This window comes from Myxocyprinus asiaticus, chromosome 13 (genome assembly GCF_019703515.2).
Source record: "Myxocyprinus asiaticus isolate MX2 ecotype Aquarium Trade chromosome 13, UBuf_Myxa_2, whole genome shotgun sequence".
NCBI lineage: Eukaryota > Metazoa > Chordata > Actinopteri > Cypriniformes > Catostomidae > Myxocyprinus > Myxocyprinus asiaticus.
Genome location: NC_059356.1, coordinates 28,259,617 through 28,283,877, shown reverse-complemented (window position 1 = coordinate 28,283,877; position 24,261 = coordinate 28,259,617). Strand labels below are relative to the sequence as shown.

General features: G+C 37.1%; 1 protein-coding gene across 7 annotated transcripts; it reads left to right on the top strand.

Moving 5' to 3' along the window:
• The first annotated feature begins 3,093 nt into the window (after positions 1 to 3,093).
• On the top strand, positions 3,094 to 22,793 carry LOC127450462 (3 beta-hydroxysteroid dehydrogenase type 7-like). 7 transcript variants are annotated; one of them, XM_051714579.1, is made up of 9 exons: positions 3,100 to 3,221; positions 3,394 to 3,706; positions 7,019 to 7,278; positions 12,835 to 12,900; positions 16,368 to 16,523; positions 18,306 to 18,414; positions 19,724 to 19,823; positions 21,335 to 21,497; positions 21,743 to 22,793. In XM_051714579.1, exons 3-9 carry the CDS (start codon positions 7,119 to 7,121, stop codon positions 22,156 to 22,158), a joined length of 1,170 nt encoding a protein of 389 aa, XP_051570539.1. In that variant the 5' UTR covers positions 3,100 to 3,221; positions 3,394 to 3,706; positions 7,019 to 7,118; the 3' UTR covers positions 22,159 to 22,793. The 7 variants fall into 7 exon arrangements, with proteins under 7 accessions (XP_051570540.1, XP_051570539.1, XP_051570541.1 ...); XM_051714580.1 differs by lacking the exon at positions 3,394 to 3,706 and having other exon boundaries at positions 3,094 to 3,221; XM_051714581.1 differs by lacking the exons at positions 3,100 to 3,221; positions 3,394 to 3,706 and adding an exon at positions 5,556 to 5,570.
• The last annotated feature ends 1,468 nt before the right edge of the window (positions 22,794 to 24,261 follow it).

Genomic DNA, 24,261 nt, shown 5'->3' with positions numbered 1-24,261 from the left:
AAAAGATTTTGGTCTATTCTCACCCAAGACCGATTGGATCATTCAGATGATGTTGATTAACCCACTGGAGTTGTATAGATTATTTTTATGCTGCCTTTATGTGCTTTCAGACCTTCAAAGTTCTGGTCACCACTCACTTGCATTGTATGGACCAACAGAGCTGAAATATTCTAAAAATCTTTATTTGTGTTCAGCAGAAGAAATTCAATCACATCTGGAAAATATGAGGGAGAGTAAATGAGAATTTTCATCTTTTGGTGAACTATCCCTTTTCTACTTTGTTAGAGGGCCTTGCCAGCATTCTGTTCCTTTGAGATAAAGACCTGTAAAATATGTAGATTTATTGCAATCTTTCAGTAACAACTGATCCACAGAAGCATAACCATAAAAAAAAAATTTAAAAAAAAAATTTAAAAAAATGAAAGGACACAAAAGTTAAAAGTATAACATGTAAATATTGTAGAGGTGTTTGTTTCTCGTAGAAACACACTGTTCTAGTCTGTAAATATGTTCATCCTTTTCCTACTTCCCATTGCAAGAATATAATTGTACATACCTATCATTCAGTTATCTTGTTTGTTTGTTTTTTCCTTTGATCGAAAGTTTTAATATTATTTGCAATATTTCTCTTGTATTAATGCGTTGGACCCTTTATTAATGGTGCATTAAAATATTTTTAAAAAAAATGTATGTTGCTCAGTTTTTTCAGTTTGTGAAGAGTTAATGGATCTCTATGTTTCATAGTTTTGAACATGACAGGCAATCACCTGCACTCCTTAAATAGATGAGTGCCAGACAACTGGTTCTGTACATTTATAGTATGTGGAATATGACCTAACAATCTTTGTTGGGAGTTGTTCACAGACATGAAAAGATGGGTACTATTGGGGTCCTACTGCAACACTGCAAGGAAATGAAGTACAGAAAAATGTGAGCTTTGGATGGGATCTCTCTTGTAACATACTAAACAATTGCTGAACTTTGCTTTGTGTAACAGGCATTTACACATTGGAGGGCAACCTTGGCAAAATTATCTTCGTATCGCAACATCATATTACATATTCTAGCTGGCAATGTTAATGGGTTTTACAATCAAATTACACCCCGCAGAGTTTCAAAATAACTACTGGAATCAAGGTCAGAAATAAACAATGGCTCAGGGCAAACATGGCCCACACTCTCAGAAAAAAAGGTACTGCTTAATGTACAAGGCCTTGGTTGGGTTGGTATTCGTGGTTTGTGTACAAATTTGTACCCTTAAGGAAACTAATGTAATTTTTATTTATTTGCTCCTAGAGGAACAAAACATGTGCATGTAAAGGCACACAATAGATCATTAGTGTACAATTGTTTCCAAAACTAGTTAGGCTATATACTGTATTTTAACTAAAGGTACAGAAAAGGTCCCCTTGAGGGTACTGCCCGTGACAGCCCTTGAACCTTAAACAGTAGGAATATTTCGGGTTCAATGGAAGTCAAGCTCAATCGACTGCATTTGTGGCATAATGTTGATTAGTATAAAAAAAACTTTTAGACTCGTCCCTCCTTTTCTTTAAACTAAGCAAAAAATCGGGGTTACAGTGAGGCAGTTATAATTGAAGTGAATGGGGGCCAGTCCGTAAACATTAAAATACTCACTGTTTTCGCAGTGGTGAATTCTCAGGGCCAGCAAAGCCTTCTCTGCTGGCCCAACATTCCAAATAAATAAATATTTTTCATTCTCAATCACCTTTTTGCCTATGTATTATTAATCGCTTTCCACTCTTAAATAATCTACAAACAAATGGAGAAAAACAAAGTTTATCCAGTCTGAATTTATTCCTTGATGCTTACAAGAGTAGTGTGACAACTGTTTCACAAATCACATGCCCGAAGCAGCGCATGAGTCTGAGCTCCACCCCGTCAGGCCTTCAGAATTTCTACAGAATCCCTCAACAGTGCAAATGAATAGGCATATAAAGTCAGATTCATCAGCCAATCAGATTGATTTATTTGTTCTTGGTGGGTGTGATCTTTAGGATATGTCCCGGTCGAGGCCTTCTAGCTGGCCTTGAGTGACGCAATCACGCTTTAAGTGATGTATGTAAAAAAGAGCATAAGATCAAGCTGTCTGACGAGTCCGCTGTCACTGCTGTCAAAGGCGTTGAGAAAGAGATCCTTATGGATTTAAAAACATGAGATGTTCTGCATGACCGTGTGATTGCTTAATTTATTAAACAGGAAAGGAGGACTGATTTTCACTTCAAGTAAACCGGTAAGTGCTTTTTGCATCGTTATAGCAACATCAGGAGTTTTCTAAGTGTAAATTAGGCTGCTTGAGCATTCAGTGTCAGATCAAGTTTTGAAAAGTACAGCTGCGTTCCATTCAATTCAGAAAGTCAGATTTTACAACTTCCTACTAGAAAAAGTGCAATGAAATGCATCTTGAAGTCAGAATTACAACTTGTAGGCTCGTGCAGAAATTCTCAACTCCAATTTCGCCGAGATGCAGGTGCATGATGTCACACAAACATGTCGACACTCAGCAGCTGCGGGCCGTGCATTTTAAGTCTAGGCCTTCAGTGTGATTCATGCCATTAAGAAAACACTGTTTCACAATTAATAAGTTGCAGTCAACTAGTAATACCAGTTGACATTTTAAAAACACGTCCATGCACGAAAGCCAGAACTTGAAACGACACTTAATGCTCAAGCAATTTTAACTGCAGCACGACTGTTTTGTGAAATGAACCGAACAGACATTCAAAAATCATAATTTTTCATATGAATCTACCAAAGAGGTCTATAACACCTGGAAAAATCCATCTAATAATATTTGCGATTTAAATGTTGCTTGCAATTAATTTCGTCTTGTCAGGGTACATGGTTATGCAGTGTTCCGTTCAAGTTGGATGTGGGATATTCAGAAGTAAATGTAAGTTGAAAAGACTGTGATATGATTTCAGCCATTGTTAATAATTGGGCTGATTTGACTGATGTTGAATATGGATTGGTTCTTTGTACCTTTTAGTTATGGACATACCACTAAGGAAGTATTAAAAGCCCCTGTCTCTTGCTCTCATTTTCTGTTCCTCTTTCTCTTTATCTCTGATATTTGAGGCGGAAGCTCACAGTTTGTAGAGAGAAAGATGCACACAACCTGCACAAAATCTGTCAAATAGAAACATCAATGTAGAACTCACTGGATGCATTGCAAAATGTGGAAATGCACTGGGGTTGAGGTAAGGAAAAGCTGTTGTTTAATCATATTTATCCTCAATATTTAAAAGACAATAATGAAAGAAAGCAATGAAATAAGAATGCTGCACTGCAGTACTGAAAATGAGAAGAGGGGGTTAGAAGCAAGTATTTCTGTTGAGCTTATAATTAACAATTGCTATTTTTATTTCACAGCATTGTGCTTATCTGGAAAAAGTGTGTGTGTGTCGGTAAACTCTCAACAGATATGAAAAGACGCCACTGTTTGCGTCATATATCTTTGACACGGTTTCTGCACCCTCTTTCTGAGTCTTGATTCTGCGATAAGCGAATGCGTTTATGGGTCATGGACTGGACACAACGGATCCTCACAGAAGTGCTTCGGAAACCCTGAGTGATGTCTATTAAGCAACACGATACCCTTGAACTGAAACAAGTATTCTTTTTCTAAACACAATACCCAGTGTGCAGAGGAAATATGAGACCGGATTCGAGCTAGTCTGCGCAGGTAAACAGTATGACAAAAACTCATTTAAATGCGAGTGTAACGCGAATAAATTGCGACATTTATGTGCGGTAATTTAAACTAGTATTTTCTAAACCACTCTAAATGTGTTTAGATGGTACAGTATGGACACGAAATGCCGATACCAGTGTCGAGAAACGTTCATTCATTCCGCCTTTACAATACCGCGGTAAAGTTAGTTTGACGTTAGATATTCGGTTTCTCTTACCCACGCTCCCTTCAGTGACAATCTTACAAAGATGTCATTAGCACACTTGGTTTAAAGGGAGTACAACTATACTATATGGGCATAAAAATTGGATTCGGAACAGTCAACGCTACGTGTAGCTGCAAAATGATGCCTGAAATGCTCCAATGCGCTTTGACTGCCTAGCAGATGTAAGGGACCGTCTGAAAACTCCACCCACTACGATAAAACATAGGAGATGTCCTCTCATTCATTCAATTGACATGCAAGTTGTACATGGGAAAGAAAATCAATTTTCACATTCAGAATGTTCTAATACCTTCCCAGAGGATATATTGATTTACTATAGGTGAGATTATTACAGTATCATCAATTATATAAGTACAGTAATCAATTATTTTAGAAAACCAAATCACTAAAATTCACCAAAATGATATTTTCTCATTCTAAAGGTTGTAGTATCTTCTTAGAATATTAATTCTACTGGTGTTATTAGGACCATAGTGTTCCTAATAAAGTACTCAGTGAGTGTAGATGAACTGAGGGGAAACATTGTTTCAATAGGCTTCTCTCTCTTCACTTTGGTTGCTAGTCCCATGCTATTTTTCAAAAGTTTAAAAGGATGATCCACCCAAAAATGAAAATTCTCTCATGATTTACTATGCCATCCCAGATGTATATGACTTTTTTTCTTCTTCTGAACACAAATGAAGATTTTTAGAAGAATATTTCAGCTCTGTAGGTCCATAATGGGCAAGTGAATGGTGCCAAAATCTTTAAGCTCCAAAAAGGCATCATACAAGTAATCCATACAAGTCCAGTGGAATAATTAATGTCTTCTGAAGTGAAACACTAGGTGTGTGTAAGAAGTAGATACATTTTTAAAACTTTAATTTACTAAAAATGTATGAATGGTCATGACGGTGGAGTTCAAGCTGCCTCTCACGTGATGTAAGCGCATTGGCATGTCGATATTGTAGGATCCCTCAGCCGGTCTGAAATCGGCAGGGAAAAAATGTTCACTGCAGACCCTCAATATTTTGAGTGACAATGGGTGTATTGAGTGAGCGAGCAGCCATATCTTCTGTCGCTCAGGATCATTGACAGGGAATCTGTGAAAAGTCAGTCTTTCTTCTTGCGATGATACCCGCAGATGAAAACGAAAAATGTTTTTCAGTAGGTTGAGGCATCCAGGATAAGCACACACAAGTACCATCTTGAAAAATAAACAGATACAAATCCATAGCAAAACCAATTCAGCTTCTGTATAACGTTCCTCTGTTGTAAACAACACAGCGCTTTTGTATTTTACGTATTTCACACATCGGTTCTTGTGTGAACTTTCCGATGCACTTACGTCATGCAAGAGGCAATGAGTATTTGACCCTCGTGACAGAAGCGAAATTTTATAGTAAAAATGTTTTACTATTGAACTATTTCTTACACTCACCTAGCGTTTTGCTTCAGAAGACATTATTTAATCCACTGGAGTCTTATGGATAACTTTTATGATGCCTTTATGTGCTTTTTAGAGCTTAAAGATTTTGCAACCCATTCACTTGCCCATTATGGACCTACAGATCTGAAATATTCTTCTAAATATCTTCATTTGTGTTCTGCAGAAGAAAGAGAGTCATAAACATCTGCGATGGCATGAGGGTGAGTAAATCATGAGAGAATTTTCATTTTTGTGTGAACTAATCCTTTAAATCTTTTATGCATACAGTATTTAATATGGGCTAAATGGCTTTGTCCTTGACAGGGGGTTGGGATATTGATAGAGAGATTATTATGTTAATATTTACTTATACACAGACTTTGTGACTAAACATTTCTTAGTCATAAAGGCTTTATCTTATCTGGTCCACATAAGACAAAACAGTCTACAAATATATCTGTCAGCAGCAGTCTAAAAACATAGTCATTTTTTATTTGTCAGCCAAAACAAAAGCTTGTGTCAAACATAGTGTTATGTTCTAGACAATAAACTGACCCCAACATTAGCTCAGAATGAAACACACGAGTTTCATTTTTGTTTGCATGACTTTAAATTCATGTCTTGTTGTGGGCTTGTAAGTTACGAACTGAGATGGCATTTGTGCAGAGAGGGGTATGAGCGAGTAGACACAAGCCATAATGGTACTCGTGGTTGAGTGAGCATTTATAAAAGACACTAATGAAAAAAGTCATATGGAAAGAAATGATGAACACAAGTGTAATGGAGGGCAAATCGGGGAGAGAGGTGCAGGTTTCCCCAGTTCAGTTTATCAGTATAGGTCTGTCTGTCAATTTCTTAGGTCTGTCAAAGGCATATAGTACAGATAGTATGATTTAAAGGTAACACTTTACAATAAGGTTCCATTAGTTAACATTAGTTAATGCATTCGGTATCATGAACAAACAATAAATGAACCATATAGTTTTTCAGCATTTATTCATCTTTGTTAATAAAAATACAATTGTTCATTGTTAGTTCATGTTATTTCATAATGCATTAACTAATGTTAACAAATACAACTTTTGATTGAAAAAATGTATTAGTATATGTTAAATTAACATTAACTAAGATTAATAAATGCTGTAAAAGTATTGTTCATTACCAGTTTATGTTAACAAATGGAACCTAATTGTAAAGTGTTACCGATTTAAGTCTTGTTCATATAGAAATCTAGTCACTTTTCACTTAATATTTAACATTTTGTGTGTTTCTGGTCTTCTGCCAAGACAAAGTTTATGAAATGTCAACTCCCCAAACCAGTGTGAAGAAATGCAGTGTTCTGGACAGTGCCAGTTTGGCCCGTCTCACGTCACTCTCGAGAGACCTTCATCGGCATTATTTCACTGGTGAACTTATGCGAATGGCAGAGTCTGAGCGACTAAAGTATTCTAGAAAATTGAAACATGAAATGTATTTTCATTTTAACCGTTAGATTTGAAAGGTGGGACTTATACGGCCAATGAAATCATGACGAGGAGGAGGGACAGCTGATATTCCTCTCTACAAACAGATGTGAATCGGCTAGCGTCTTGTAATTTGGTTCTTCCACTTTAGCTCTGCATAAATTACGCTGAACTTGTTTTAACCTTGTCCTGTATTGCTCTCGCAGAACTTTAGGTGAACAGCTGACGTGGACGCTGGCATCGCAAGCTACACTGACGGATAAATACTTCAGTCAATAACGGGAGAGGGCTTAACGGAGTACAAATATGTCTGATGAAAAGTCGAAGTTAACCTATGTGATAACTGGAGGGTGCGGGTTTCTTGGACAGCACCTGCTGCGAGTTTTGTTGGAGAAAGAAGAAAATGTTAAGGAGATAAGGCTTTTTGATAAACACATATACCCAAATCTACAACATCAGAGTACAGGTAAGAGTGAAACATTTTCCTGTTGTATGCACCAAAGCATAGTGATTTATACACGACTGTAGAATATTAGACTACGTTTGTGTCTCAAATCCTAGTGAACTGCGCACCTGCGTATGATTTGAGTCCTCATTAGCGTTCATTTCCCTTTTTTTTTTTTTTTTTTTTTTTTGTTCTCTTAAGGTTTTTAATTTTTTACATAATTCTTATATTTTTCGTCACATATTTATTCTACTGGCTCTGTAATTCAACATGTAAATGGATAATTGACAAAGAAACACGTTGTCCGAGGTAAAATTATAATAATAATAAAAAAAAATCTAGTTTAAAACACGTGCGTCACGGTTTAATTTAATATCTGTATGTATTTTTATGTTGGTTCCGTAAGTTTCTAAAAATCGTTTATAGAATAAAAAAAAAAAAAAAGATTTAATAAATTAAAACATGTCAAGTTATATAAACAATAATAAAAGATTACTCCAAACTATATGCCAACTTTTATTTTTCAAGAATTTTTAATGAGACTTTTATTTTTTAATTTTTTACTGACTATGGACTGCTGCACCATTGAGACAATTTTGACCTTAACCCCTAGAAAAAATCCAAATGATTTTGAACCTAGAAATGGAAAACATCTTCAGAGGTGTTTTCAAGTAATGGTTTTGTTTGAATTAAACGTTTGATGTATTTTTGAATAGTAGATTTCAGTAGATCCAGACAAAAAGAGTGTGACGTCATTGACCCATATGCAATCATTTGTGTTAAGGACTTTACAGTGTATAGTTTTGAAAGAATCAAAGGGAAACATCTGTTGTTACCATGACGCAAAGAACAGGAAACATGTATCAAGGTGAATCATTTGCAAAACTCGAGAGTTTGTAGATTTGTATTTGAGAACTTGTACAATAAATATTTGTATTCATAAGTTTGCATTTTCACTCACAGCAATGATGTGAAAACTTGTAAAATAAAAATATGAAGTTGAATGTTGCAATCTGCACTCACAGACAATAATCAAAAACCTGTGTTTTGAATTCAAAGTTGCAGACAAATAGTCACAAATGTGTAAAATGACATTCACATAAATACAACTATGACACAAACACATTAACTTTTGTACTTTTAATTCACTTTCGCAGTACAACCACAAATCGGCGATAAACCTGTAGCAAAACTCACTTGTGCACTTGTAAACCTAGATGCAAGAGGGAATGCTACTGGTGCTCGGTGTGGCGGGGCCAACGAAGTTGTGACCAATCACAAGAGCTGGAACAACTGATGCCGGACCAATCAAAAGGGATCATAGTACTTACTTGATGGCTGAATCTATTCTCCCGCTCATCTGAACTAGAGATTTAGAAATGTGCATTTTCTGGTGTTTTTAGTATTCACTAATTTCCCTCATTTAGATGTCAATATGTGATTTAAATTAAAAGTGCACATGACCACGGTAATCTCAAAGAATCATGATTAAAGTCATCGTGGTCAGGCAATTATATATCTTAAGTTCTAAATTATATATCTTTTTCTTAAGGTGTCAATGTGTACTTTCTTACTGCTTAATTTTAAGGATTGATCAGTGTGGTTGGACAGTTTAAACAGACTTTTAACTAGAACTAAGAAACAAGACAAGACATTTGAAAAATTACCTTAGTTTTATTCTGAATTGATAAATATATGAACAGAGTCTCATTTCAAACAGAATGCACACTGTGTACAATATTATCTTTATTTCACATGTGGGTTTCTTTTTTCTTTTTTTGGGATTTTCTTCCCTTTTTCTCCCCAATTTGGCATGCCCAATTCCCAATGCACTCTAGGTCCTCGTGGTGGCATAGTGACTCGCCTCAATCCGGGTGGCGGAGAACAAATCACAGTTGCCTCCGCATCTGAGACCGTCAATCCATGCATCTTGTCACGTGGCTTGTTGAGCACATTACCGCGGAGACCCAGCACATGTGGAGGCTTGTGCTATTGTCCGCGACATCCACACACAACTCACCACGTGCCCCACCGAGAGCGAGAACCACATTATAGCGACCACGATGAGGTTACTCCAACGTGACTCTACCCACCCTAGCAACCGGGCCAATTGGTTGCTTAGGAAGCCTGACTGGAGTCACTCAGCACACCCTGGATACGATCTTGCGACTCCAGGTGTGGTAGTCAGCGTCTTTACTTGCTGAGCTACCCAGGCCCCCCTACAAGTGGGTTTCTTACAATAATTACAGTACTATTGCAGTTCATCTAAGCAAGTACTGTATGACTTATTTAGATTTAACCTTTGCTTGCTAATTTGCAACTATGCAAAATTACAGCATTGAAGTAGAAATGCGTATAAGAAACGACTAACTGAAATAATAAAGGCATATTTTTTAATCTTTTATAGATAGTCAGCAAGTGTGATTAATATAGTTATTCATTCATGTGAAAATGAATGAATAATTTTTGGGAAAGAATAACACTCAAGTTGTTGTGTTTTACACTTCAAAACAATAAAAAACAATAAAAAACAAAATTCTGTCCAAGCACTTAAGCAAAAACATACCAGACTTTTAGTTTAAAAATTTTAATAAAAACTTAAATAATACAGAAGTAAATAAATGTCAGAAAATGACTGAAATATAGCAGAACGCTGCCATCTGACAATTTAAGGATTTGTCAGCTGTCTCTGTTGTCTTCAATAATTCATCTAATTTTATCTGGAAAAGATAAATTTAGGAACAGTTCTCTGGTGATAATTGAGATTCTTTCTTCACTCATATACCTGTTGGTACCTAACCTCTATTTTGGAAATAGGAAATATGGAACTCGTGGCATATGACAGCTGGCTGGATTGATGCATCCCCTGTAGTTTTACCAAATACAAACATCCCGCAGAAACATTTCTTCAGAGAATTTCTCATTGCCATCCTTAGACATAACGTGCGGTCTGTCGGCGCCAATTTCTGCGTTCATCAACTTGATAAAAACGTCTCATTTGATTTGTTACATGATAAACTCTAAATCATTTAATTGTCAAGTTATTTAACTTATCCTGCCACTGCATCAACCAGCCATCGGACTTGTTTTGCAAAAAATGTTGCTGGTGTGGCGCAGTTGCGTTAAGTCATCACGTTTTAAGATTATCCGTTTTGATTGGTCCAGCATCAGTTGTTCCAGCTCTTGTGATTGGGCACAACTTCGTTGGCCCCGCCCCCACCCAACACCGGTAGCCTTCTCTCTCACATCTAGGTTTACAAGTGCACAAGTGAGTTTTGCTACAGGTTTATCGCAAAAGTAGTTGCAAAAGTCAAGGCGGGAAGATTTGAAGTTGCAGTGGCAGATCTGAGAGGTTGTAACTGCCGATTTGTTGTACTGCGAAAGTGAATTCAAGTACAAAATTAAATACGTAATACAAGTTTGTGTCTGTAGTTGTATTTATGTGAATGTCATTTTACACAGACTATTTGTCTGCAACTTTGAATTCAAAACACAGGTTTTTGATTATTGTGAGTGCAGATTGCAAAATTCAACTTCAAATTTTTATTTTACAAGTATTCACATCGTTGCTGTGAGTGCAAATTTAAACTTACGAATACAAATATTTATTGTACAAGTTCTCAAATACAAATCTACAAGCTCTCAAGTTTTGCAAACGATTCACCTTCATAAAAATATGTGTATAAAAAAGCTAATTGAAAGGACATTGAAAAGACTGAGGAAATGGAAACATGAATTCATGTCACTGTGATGACAGCCTTGGCTTGGCTGAGCATATCTGGGCTTTGGCACGTACATTATTCAATCCAGTCACCTCCTCTCATCTCCCTTTTCACCACCAGGGTCCAGCTCACAAAGGGAGCTTATTCAGTGATTTCACCATCCCCAACTGAGAAGATTCTTTAAATGCTCTATAATTGAGCAACTCATTGTGTTATACAGTATGTGAGAGAGAGGTTTCTCATTCCAATAATAAAAATATTATGTGTTTGTAAGGGGGTTCAGTGGAAAGGAGGAGGCGAGAACCGGCTTGACAACTTAATAATCTAATTAACAACTTAAACAAAAACACACAAACATAATCACACACAGGGCAGCTGCCTGTAATTCTCTCTCTCTCGAACTGTCGTCCCCGGCCACATTTATCCCTCGCGCGCCGCATCAGGCTGATTGGGGACCGGGCGTGCGTCATTCCAGCCCGGCCCCGCCCTCCTCGGCTCTACAGTGGTTTTATACATTAATATGCCTAAATTAAATTGATAAATGAACAGCATAGCTGTGTGTTGAAAACCTGCTCAGCTGGAGCACAAGTCCTTTTTTAACTATTCTGTATTTACTGTAACACCTTCCTGAGAAATAGATAAACAGTTTGGAATTTAGATTTTGAAGTTGCATCTGGCTTCAGTTTGCAGATCAAATGTTCTTTATTAGCTAGAGTTTGTTATACTGCAGGATCCATTGTTCTGCCTTTGTGTATTGTTGTCCTTGCATTTACTCCTGTAGTGAGAATCACACGGCACCAATTGAAATGAACTGGGCCTCTCACAAGACACCAAAGTACGTGGTGATTTTTGATCACACTTCACTTAAGGTGTATGTGTTTGTAATTATTAATATCAGATGGCCCCTCCCTCCATCCCTAGCACCAGCTAAGGAGTCTCACCTTAACAGTATAACATTTATCCAAATGGACCTTTCAGTAAATTAAAAATATTTGGTCATCTGAATAATCTGAAGGATTCAGGAGCAGCCTTACTCTTTAGAGCTGTTCTGTATCAGGAACACACAGTTGCAATAAAATAAGTTTTATTTACAAAAAAATAAACAAGAATAACTAACAAAAACTACAATATGGTACTAATATGCTTAACGATAAAATAAATGAATAGGTAAATAAAGTGCATAGGATGGAAAGATGTAAGTGGTTGAATTGGATGTAGCAATGGTAAAGTATGACTATTATCTTAAGGAAAGATAAATTGCTGTTTCTCTGTTAATTAATAAAGTGAAAACCTTATTTCCATTTAAACAAATAACTTGAATATTATTTGCAAGACATTTTAACACCAGTTATGCAATCTAAATAACATTAGAAAATCAAACTGATAGTATACACTAATGCCAAGGTCTCTGGAAAGAGGTTAAGTAGTGATATTTACATTCTCCTTGATCGATCGATGAGTTCTGTGATGGCGATGAGCCCCAGTGGAAGACAGGACAACGTTACAGTTGGGGAGGAGCTGGATTCCATTTTAACAGCCTTGGACATGAAGGAGCTGAGGAATGCTGACATCTTGGAAGCACAGAGAGGGTTCTTGCAATCTGGAACATGCAGATATACAGCCCTTAGGTCAGCACAGGTTTCTTTATCTGGAACATGCAGATGCACGAAACTTGAAGAGAAGGTTTGCTCACCAGAGCTAAACCTTGTCGCTGTAGATATCACCTTGGTATAGGGATTCCAAACTTGCCATTGCAACAGTCTCTTGTAGCGAGACTTGGTACTTGGTCAATCTTCTACTGTCTCTCGGATGGAGACTAAGAATTTTGGATGATCTATTATCCTCTCTCTCATAGTGAGACCAGAACGGAGAAGTGTTATAGAAGTGTATCCTGTCAACAACCCTCTGGATGGGTGCTCAGGTCAGTGGTGTTTTAGAAGTGTATCCTGTTAATGACCCTCTGTACAGGGACTCAGGACAAAGGTGTGGTCATCCAGAGGATAGTTTTATACCTTCCTGATGAGGAGGACATTTCAGTTTGGCGCTTCTTGTTTCTAGGTTATGATTGGCTGCTGGAGGGGGCCCACACAGTGTGGCTCATTCTCCCTTCTCTGTGTGGAACATTTGCCTATTTTAAAGTATATAGTTAGAACAATGTCTTTAAAGACATATCTATACATTGTACTTTTTTCAAACCTCTTCAGAAATACTCTTGGCGTTTTTCTGAAGCTATAGAGACCAAACATGATATTGAAAGATTAAATATTATGCATGCATTCATATATACCTTAATAGTTCAGATTTTGTAAATTATTGTGTTAATCAAACAACTACAATATACATAAACAGTTCAGTGAACAAACATGGAGTAGATGTTTTGCAGTTGAAGTCCATTTTAGGAGTAAAGTTTGTGTGTAAAGGTTTGTCTTTGTGGCTTCTTTGTTTCAGCCTTTTCTACCACATGGGATGTGAACGCTGCCTCTGGAATGTTTATGACCATCTTAGTCATGAACCAATGAGAAGTCTCTTTCCATGTGTAGGTCCTTACTTCCTTGTGAGGGGTGTCTGACTGTTGTCCAAGCAGCTTATCAGATGTCTGTGCTTGACATTTGTTTATGTGGCACTGCCATAAATTGGCTTATGGAATGTCATCTGGTTCGATTGTTCACCACACTCCACAAAGATGTCTGAAACTTACTTCAGCTTAGCATGTGGTGGGGATAGTCTGAATGACAACAGAAAGAGTTTAGATATCCTTCTCTTATTAGAAGTGAACACTGACCCAATAGCACAACGAACCAGCAAAAATGGCATGTTTATGTATCTCTAAAGGTCCTCAAACATTCAAAACCAGACTGAAGGTTTAAGCTGTTTTACACTGAATGTTTATGTTAACATCTTTGCTGCTATGCTGCTCCCCTGGTGTTTCAGTCACACTAAATGCTGTTTGCTTTTAGGGCAGTTAAACAGGCAGTAATGTTTTTAAGGTTTTGAATGCAGCATAGTTCTTTGCGGACACCAGAGGCTGTATATCTTTGAAGAACAGCTATGAAGATCTTTGTTCATTATTATGGCACATAATTAGTTTACCAGGAAATGAGTGGTTTCGTTTCCACTGTGTGGATTGGGAAAGAGAGACTTTATTGTCTATTTCCTGTGTGCATAACTGAATCATTGTCAAGTTGTCATCAGGAAACATTCTGAGGTAAACAAAAGAGATAAGAGGATGCAGATAACAGTTGGTCTTCACAGCGTCTGTCACAAACATACCCAAACACTTTGTTGTTCTCTGCTTGGCCCTCACAGAATGTTTGCTAAAAAGGAAATGGAAGCTTGTGAGAGGATGTTGGACTTCTGGATCCAGTACCATGGAAATCTTAAAAGTTATAGCTTTCCGACAATGAACCGACGAAAAGCACACATCTTCTCTGGAACAGACACATTGTGACCAGTTCACAGGAAAATATCTTTCAGGCACATATTGAATTTCCATCATGCCTGATTAAGTTTTTTAAAGATCAACTAGTTGAGCCTATTAGTCAAGTCAAGTTCAATTAGCAGTGACGTTATTCCACATATATGCATGCTAATTATATGCATTTACAAAAATATTAACAAAGCTATATGTCAGCAGGCTTTAGATAGCCAGCTAGACTGTGTCTGGGGTCCTATAGGTTGTCATGGAAATGTGTGTTGTAGCTTGACTCCTGAGAGGAAAATAATAACAGATAGTCTGGGCATTGTTTTGTATGTGAACGGTGTTGTGCCAAAATATGACTGCCTGCAGATTCTGACTCCCCGCTACCTGATTTGGCCTTATCTCTAAAGCCCACCTCTGTACCTACCCCTAACCCTAACCTCATTGGTCCCTACCCCTAAAGCTCTTCCCTACAACTACCCCTAAACATAAGGGTACTAGGGAGTAAAAGTTCGTCACTACACCGTCAAGTCATCGGACTCCAGCTTAAAGCGGTTTTCAAACTGTCACCGAGTCATGTTCTTGAAGGAGCAAACAGCATCTAGGTCAGCATAACACTAGTATTTTGGTTATATTTGAAGGCCAATTTGCATATATTGCAGGTTATTGTTGCATTTGTGTCATCTTTTTATCAGTGTAGCCTATAGAATGCTCTCAACATTATTAGTGTTGATACAATGCAACGCTTGTGCAATACAGATGTGTACGATTGTTGTTGATGCTTACGTTGTTGAGCAGAGTGACACAGTAACAAACACTAGTTCTGAATTGCATTCTGCGTGGATGTCTTTTAATGTGAGTCTGACAGAGCATCACTGCCTATATTTGAGCCCTGCACCTTTTTGGTGCAGAGCCACTGGGCTTCACACCTGCTTTATTTCCTACAGATGCATTTTATAAATCATGTGGTGAGCGACTAGTCAACTTCCAGCTGACGTTGTCAACTATGCTAGTTGTAGTCGACTAGTCTGTGCAACCCCTAAGTCCCAGACATACTTCATACGGGAATGTGGGCATGGTCCTCTGACCCGAATATATGACGTAGGATAAAACAGCCATGAAAATAATCTACTCTAATTTTGTTCACAAGGAACAGGTTTCTTGTTGTGTATAGCATTTACAGTTAAAAAGAGCCACCTGACTCGTGGTTCTCCACCGTTTTTTTTTTTTCAGAGTTTTGAATGTGACGTCTTCTCCGCTCCCATGGCATTATGAGTACAGAGTCCAGTGGATGCACACTTCAGAATTTCGGAGGATGTAGTTACTCAGCTGCCCAGCCTGCTCGTAGTGCTCCAAAGATGGCCACCGAGTGGACTGACTCCGAATCCTCAGGATTCATAAAACAGTAGGCGAGAAATTTATACATTGTAGTAGGTCATCTGGGTATTTCTTGTCTACTGTTTTGTGAATCATGAGGATTCTGACCTCTTTTCGCAAGTCAGTCCTCTCGGTGGCCATCTTTTGAATGCTACGGGCAGGCTGGGCAGCTGTTTTTCTATGCAAACAAGCAGAGTACAAGTGCATCTCATATCTACTTAAATTGGGAAAGACTGAAATCTCCAAGCGGTTGGAGAAGATTATGATCAAAGAGCATATTTCAAATCAGCAGTAAAATCTGACAACACTGGTATCATAAATTGTGCTTGATTACCTCAGATTATGTGAAAAAACATAATTTTCCAGGCTTGTCTAGCTAATGCACATGCATGTTTTCGAGTTGATTGACAGGTGATGTATAAAATTAAGTGTTTTTACGCTGTTTCATAATAAAAAATACCTTTTATAGTACAAAAAATCTTATATGCATAAGATACAGTAAGCATTATAGAATGTCTATAAATGTTGCCTGAATATCAGAACTGAAATAATCTTCTTTGGCACTGTGTATCTTATCTCTCTTTATTTCTCAGAGTATGTGAAGGTTGTGTTGACACAGGGAGATATAACAGATTACAGGAGCGTACAGTACGCCTTTAAGGGAGCAGACCTGATCATCCACACAGCTAGTTTGGTTGACGTGTGGTACAGAGTCCCTGAAAAGACCATCAATGCAGTCAATGTACAAGGTAAGTGTAAAAAAAAGAAAAAAAGAATGAGGAACAAAATGGGGGTAATGAAAAGATATGGGTATTCAAAATGTCATTGTTGCAGTCTGAAAGGATTTAAAGTTGAAGTGCTAAAGTTTTTTGATGATAAATTACTTTTTCTTATTCCAGCATAATATGTCAGACACAACAACATAGACTCGGTGGCATTATTATTTTGGGACAGGACAATTTGTTTCTTCGACCAGTGGACAATGGGGGGAGTATTCAGGAGACCTTTTTAAAAATAAAATATTCAATTATTTTTACAATGAATTTCTGTGCACATTTGAGCTTTAAGAGATAGCTAAGGGAAATTATTTAAGAAACTTAAATAATAAATAAAATAAAAAAAACAGGTAGGCTGGAAACTAATACAAATAAAACCAAAAATGAAAGAATTAAACATCTCAAGAATACTGCCTGTCTCAAAAATATGTCACTCTCTCCACCATTTTTGGAGTAAATGTTAGAAGGCGTTTGGTAGCTTGTGGTTTCTCCCACAGTTTTCCTTTGGTGACATTTACAGTAAACGTAAAGCTTTACTGTAAGTTTGGTCCGGAAATGCAATTTACTCCCACACAAGGCGGTACTTCTTTTGCTTGTTGTTTTTGTGGACCTCGTGTTTCATGGAGAGAGTGTAATATCAGAACTTGTGCTTAGCATGTGCATTTTAGCATCAGTCCACTGCTATTTTTAAATAGCCTCCTGCTAGCATGGGCACATCATGTGGCTTTACGAGAAATAGTGTGGGAAGGTGAAAATGCAATGACACTCATCTCAGTAAGATCATTAAAGGGAGTTTACTCTAAGTTTAAAATGAGTCTGACATTTTAAATGTATTTAGCATAACCTGCAACCCTGATGGAAAGAATGTTATCACATAATTTGATTTGTCCTGTTTTACGATCTTTCTCGTCCCTTTCATGGTTTTGCACTTATTCATCAGCCATTTTCAACTCTCAAATATTTGTGACACACCAATTTTGTTTTACTGGTTAGGTGTTCTTAATAGGTATTTTGGCCTAAGTCAGTTGTGCTGATACAAATAAAACACACACAGAGGATACTTATGAAAACAAGACCTGAAAAGCAAGAATGTACTGTCCTGTTGGAATTTTCTTTCAATTTGAATCCTGTCCAGTCATCTCATATCATGGTTTCTATGCTCTCACATCTGCATTGTGTCATATTTTTCCAGAAATTGCTTCTTTAAATGCCACTGAATGGGTCTGGTTAGTTAAAAGCCAGATGCACATTTGTTTACCTTTGTTTTAACGCTAAACACTTGATACAGTAGATACTCCAGAAAACATCTGCTGATTAGATTCTCATTCAGATTATCTGGTACTTCTGGCAGCATTACTTTGAATCTCTCAGGCAATCCGGTTGCAATCTTTCCTTAACAATTCTCATTGACGTTCAGTTTAAGTTATACAAATAGCCTCATTTTAGTTGTTTAAAGGTGCAGTTCACTATATACAACAGTAACAATTATTTTGTGTTAGTAGCAGTAGCAGTTTTCAAATGAATAAAACTGTTTTTCATTCCAAGCATATGTTAACGCCTCAGAAAAGATTCATGAAGTAACCACCACAATACAATTTAACTACAATTTATAGTTTAATTTAAGATTTCCTAATTGGATTTCCCAATGTGAGACCCTCTAAGGGTTTGTCATGTGTTTTAATGCTAATTGGTTAACTGAAGGAAGCTGACTTGATACAGTACATCTTGTTCTTTCTCAATATTGTTCTCCAACAGGAACGGAGAATGTAATAAACGCCTGTGTGGAAAATGGTATTCAGTATCTGATCTATACAAGCTCCATGGAGGTGGTTGGTCCGAATGTAAAAGGAGATACCTTTGTTAGGTATTTATGTAATATTTATGTACAATTTGTGCTTTTTTCTTTATGTAAAGAGTCTCAGCATAGTGATATGTGTGTTCATATACGTAACTGATAATATATCTTAACAATATTTACTAAATTTAAAGACTTAAAAGAGTTTAAAGAATGTAGATTTCATTGAGAGAATGTGTAGGAGATCTTATTGGAATTAAGGGCTTGCAGATGCTGAATGCAGTCCAGAATGACTTGCCAGAATTCTAGGCAGAATTCCAACATTCCATTCACATCTTGAAATATCTGTCATACTGAAAAGATTACAGGCCACAGACATGGTGGACACAGCTTGTGAAAGCTCATTGTACTGACCAGAGATATAGCTGGTATATATCTCTGTCGCTGCCCTTTTCCAACTTGTCACTTTCAAGGCTCAAAGCATGTGTATCCTGTCAGCTGTGTTGTTCTAATCTTGTGTTTTTACATTAGGATTTCTAAAATAACATTTGTCATTGATAATCAGTAGGCTCAGATGGAATCTAAAGACTTTTTTCACATTGTCTGTGGAAATCTGCAGAATTCTGTGGAACAGAGTTGTCTGTGGTGTTCTGTGGCTGTAAATTCCATGTAGGTCTTCTAATCAGACATAATAAAAGAAAACATCTGTCATGCAGTCTTTTAATTTATGATTTGTGGTGGTTGTGTCCAAATTACAGCTTTTGGATGACTTTTACGTGATCACATTTGAATCTGCGAGAAAGGCTTTTAACCAAAGCCGTGCCCGTAATTGTAATTACAAACACACACACACAGAGCAAAACCTTGAAACTGTTCCATTACCGCCACAAACATTTGTGCTACAAACATGAACATTTACCTTGGAGAGTGACTAACACACACACACATTCAGTTTTGACATCTTTTCTACCTCCTACAGGTTAGAAAAATCAAAGTCTTATATAGCTTTGAAATATGCTAAAACATGTACACACATGAAGTTCCTTGATTACAGGAATTTGTTCATTTAGAAGCAACAAGATTATATTTCATCTGCCCCTGCTGTCACTGTAGCACTCTCATCTTTCTTTTTATCGAGTGCCTGTGGTGTTTTGATATTTAATATTGTTCTTAAACATCTGTTGCTTGCTATGAGAATGCCTTTCTAAGTTCATGATAATAATTTTTTTTTATTGCTGGACATGTGCTGCATTAGCCAACTAATCACAAAAAAAAAAAAAAATCTGAGCTTCATTTTAAAGAGATTCATCCAAAAATTAAGATTCTGTTATGTCATATGTTTTTTTTTATTTATTTATTCTTTTTTTTTTTTTTTTAGAGGGGATGAAGATACTCCATATAATGTATTCCATGAGATGGCTTACCCTAAGACCAAAGCTGCAGCTGAAAAAATGGTGCTGGAAGCCAACGGCACAAAGGTACTACACAATCTCTCTTTCACAATCTGGATTCAGTGAAAATGACATAAAAATACAGATATAGAGATTACACAATATTGTTGACCTTTTCTATTTTAGCATGTTCAATCATTTAGCAAACTCACAATCTACATCCACAAACATACAGATCCTGTTGAATATGTGGAAACGGATTTCTCTGTATATTAAGGCATTGTTAAAGCGTCAGTTCCCTTCTTTCATTTACATATTGGTTAATTAGATCATTAAATTACAAAACTCACATTTTATTTTGCACTCATACTAAGTCCAGAAGATACATGATACATTTACCTCTTTTCTTTTGGCTTAAAGGAATAGTCCAGGTTCAATATAGCATTTGTGGCATAATGATGATTACCGAAAAGAAAAAAATGGAGGTTACAGTGAGGAATTTTGGAGGGTTTAAAGGCAGAAATGTGAAGCTTATAATTTTATAAAATGACTTAAATTTACTCTTCTGTTAAAACTCATGTATTATATGAGCTGTAAAGTTGTTTATATCGTCATTTAACAGTTATTTTAGAGTTTGTTGACATTATGTCGTCATGGTAACAAAGTTGTAAAACTTTACACAAAAAATGATTGTGATTTTATCACACTAAAATCATCTTTACACGTATATTGTTGATGTCTTGTGAAAGTGATTATTTTAATGTTCAAAAATGTGCCCCCATTCACTTCCATTGTAAGTGTCTCACAGATGTTTTCTTTTTTTTTTTTTTTAAGAAAAGGGGCAAATAAATATAAAATTTTTATGCCACATGTGGTCGATTGAGCTTAACTTGTATTGAAGCTGGAATATTCCTTTAAAGCATCAATTCCCATCTTTCATTTACATATTGGTTAGTTAGGTCATTAAATTACTATTCTTCTAAACTCACATTTTATTTTGCACTCATACTATGTCCAGAAGATACATTTACCTTTTTTAGTTTGGCATAAGCTGGATCATCTAATAAGCTGCTCCATAAATTACGTTGAATGACAATTTATCATCAAGAGTCATGTGAGAATAGGACACAAACAAACAAAAACATGTAATGGCAGTTTTAATTAAGCGAATCTTCTTTACTCCCTGAAAGTTTGATAGAATTCATTTAAACTTGTTTTTTGCTTACACTGGTGTAGTTCCTGTTTTCCAGATTTTGCACATTACTGCACCCTCCCAAACCCAAAGGAACAAACTTTACACTGCATTGGCTAATGCTGGAATTCCAATAGCGTAATGGATCATTTGTTATAGTCACGCCTTTGCTCTTGGAGTTTCAGAGTGCCATGCATTCACTGGTCTCTCTTAACACCACTGTAAATCTTCACTATACAACAAGCTATATACAACTATACACAAGCATCTAAATCTATAACGCTGTTAATAGGTCTTCTGCACCTTGGTGACTTGTATTCTTATGTAAGGATAAACTATTTGCTTTTCTGCTGCATTAAATTAGTATTTTCTCTCTCTCTTGTTTTCTCCTACTTATTATGTTTAGGTAAAGGGAGGAGCTACTCTCTACACATGTGCTCTGCGACCAACAGGTATCTATGGGGAACAGCATCAGCTCATGAAGGACTTCTACAAAAATGGGGTCCGTACACATGGTTGGGTTATCAGAGGAGTTCCACGGAATACAGAGCATGGACGGGTCTATGCAGGTCAGCCGTCAGATACTTTGTGCTGATTTACTCTGGTCTCATTAAATACAAAATAAATACAAATTCAGCACATAAAACGATATCATGTTTTAGAAATGTTTCTATATTTACTTAATGGCTTTAAAGTTGTTAAAGTTGCTACCATTGTTATTCCTGTTTTTAGATTTTAGGTGGAATTAATTAAGACTCCACATGCTCCACCCTGTAATCTTTTAAATAACATTGATGTGTTTTTGTGCATGCAGGTAACGTGGCTTGGATGCACTTGCTGGCAGCACGTGCTCTGCGAGAGCATCCTGAAAGGCTGGGTGGGGAATTTTATTTTTGCTACGATGACTCGCCATACAAAAGCTACGAAGACTTCAACATGCAATTTCTGTCGGCCTTCAACTTTCGAGCGTTACCGTTGCCGGTGTGGGTGCTATGGTTCATAGCATGGATGAATGACCTGCTGCGCTGGCTCCTTAAGCCATTTTACAACTACACACCACTGCTCAATGGATACACACTCGCAGTGGCCCGCACGTCCTTCACTGTGAGCACAGACAAGGCGTTTCGACACTTTCAATACCAACCACTCTACAGCTGGGAGCAATGCCTGGCACGCACACAGAGCTGGGTGAACACGTTTCCTTTAGAAACCAGCACTAAGAACACTTAACAGCTTCTTGATGTATAATTAACACACCTGTGGTCAAATTTTGCCACATGAGATTTTCTTTCTAGCTCACTGTGTCAAGCAATAGGTTTCTCTTATCCATGGCTTCTTGTATTATGCCACACTGTTCAGAAAAGTATACACTGTTTGAGTCTGAAATACTATAGCAGTGCACAGTATGTTATTTTAAGTTAACATTTAAAACTAGTACAGCTAAACAACATAGAATTGCTGCTGACATGATCTATTATGCATTTAGATAAATAATAAATAAAATTGATTTGATTTAATGATTCAGGTAATGGTAGCAGTTGTAGGCATAAGCTTTACATCACACACAGCATTTTTATGTTTTGTGTGTAACTTCAAAATTCATGACTCAAGCTAGTATCTTGACGGTAATCTGTCAATACAGAAATGTGTCATATTCTTTTGTCTGATAGCTCCAGTTGTAGCAGAATGTTCTTTATCAATATTATACAACAGTGTATACAAACCACCAATTTACTTGTTTATTTATAATATAAATATAATTACCTTAATAGTTTTGCCTTACAAATATTTAGTTTTTTGAATGAAACACTTTATTTTATATGTTAAAATAAGTCTTGAAATGCAAAATAAACCATTTTACTCGAGCACTACATGTTTTACTTCAACTTTTTAGAATCATGCACATAGCATGATAGCAGTAAGGAACACCCTTTCTGCTCCCCAAACCACGAACATAAAGAATTATAGACTACACGTGACTTACCATAACCAACCTCCTCCGCCCAGAAACTCACAAGTTCCAATACTGTGTGGATAAGAAAACATCTTGGTTATGTATGTAACCTTGGTTCCCTGAGACAAAGGGAACGAGATAATGTGTCACTTAGCTGACATTATGGGGAGTGTCCTTCTATACAACCTAGTTGAAACCTTTCTACAATAATGCCAATCCTAAAATTGGCTATGGTGTGTAAGCCTCGCCCTTTTAGGCGTGAAGCTGTCCAGTATAAAAACAGGCGCACAAACACCATTCCTCAGAATTTTGTGACTGAGGTTACATACAGGTGCTGGTCATATAATTAGAATATCATCAAAAAGTTGATTTATTTCACTAATTCCATTCAAAAAGTGAAACTTTATATTATATTCATTCATTACACACAGACTGATATATTTCAAATGTTTATTTCTTTTCATTTTGATGATTATAACTGACAACTAAGGAAAATCCCAAATTCAGTATCTCAGAAAATTAGAATATTACTTAAGACCAATACAAAGAAAGGATTTTTAGAAATCTTGGCCAACTGAAAAGTATGAACATGAAAAGTATGAGCATGTACAGCACTCAATACTTAGTTGGGGCTCCTTTTGCCTGAATTACTGCAGCAATGCGGCGTGGCATGGAGTCGATCAGTCTGTGGCACTGCTCAGGTGTTATGAGAGCCCAGGTTGCTCTGATAGTGGCCTTCAGCTCTTCTGCATTGTTGGGTCTGGCATATCGCATCTTCCTCTTCACAATACCCCATAGATTTTCTATGGGGTTAAGGTCAGGTGAGTTTGCTGGCCAATTAAGAACAGGGATACCATGGTCCTTAAACCAGATACTGGTTGCTTTGGCACTGTGTGCAGGTGCCAAGTCCTGTTGGAAAATGAAATCTGCATCTCCATAAAGTTGGTCAGCAGCAGGAAGCATGAAGTGCTCTAAAACTTCCTGGTATACGGCTGCGTTGACCTTGGACCTCAAAACACAGTGGACCAACACCAGCAGATGACATGGCACCCCAAACCATCACTGACTGTGGAAACTTTACACTGGACCTCAAGCAACGTGGATTGTGTGCCTCTTCTCTCTTCCTCCAGACTCTGAGACCCTGATTTCCAAAGGAAATGCAAAATTTACTTTCATCAGAGAACATAACTTTGGACCACTCAGCAGCAGTCCAGTCCTTTTTGTCTTTAGCCCAGGCGAGACGCTTCAGACGCTGTCTGTTGTTCAAGAGTGGCTTGACACAAGGAATGCGACAGCTGAAACCCATGTCTTGCATACGTCTGTGCGTAGTGGTTCTCCCCCACATCTTTGAATGTGTTTTGTTTCACAATCCTCTCCAG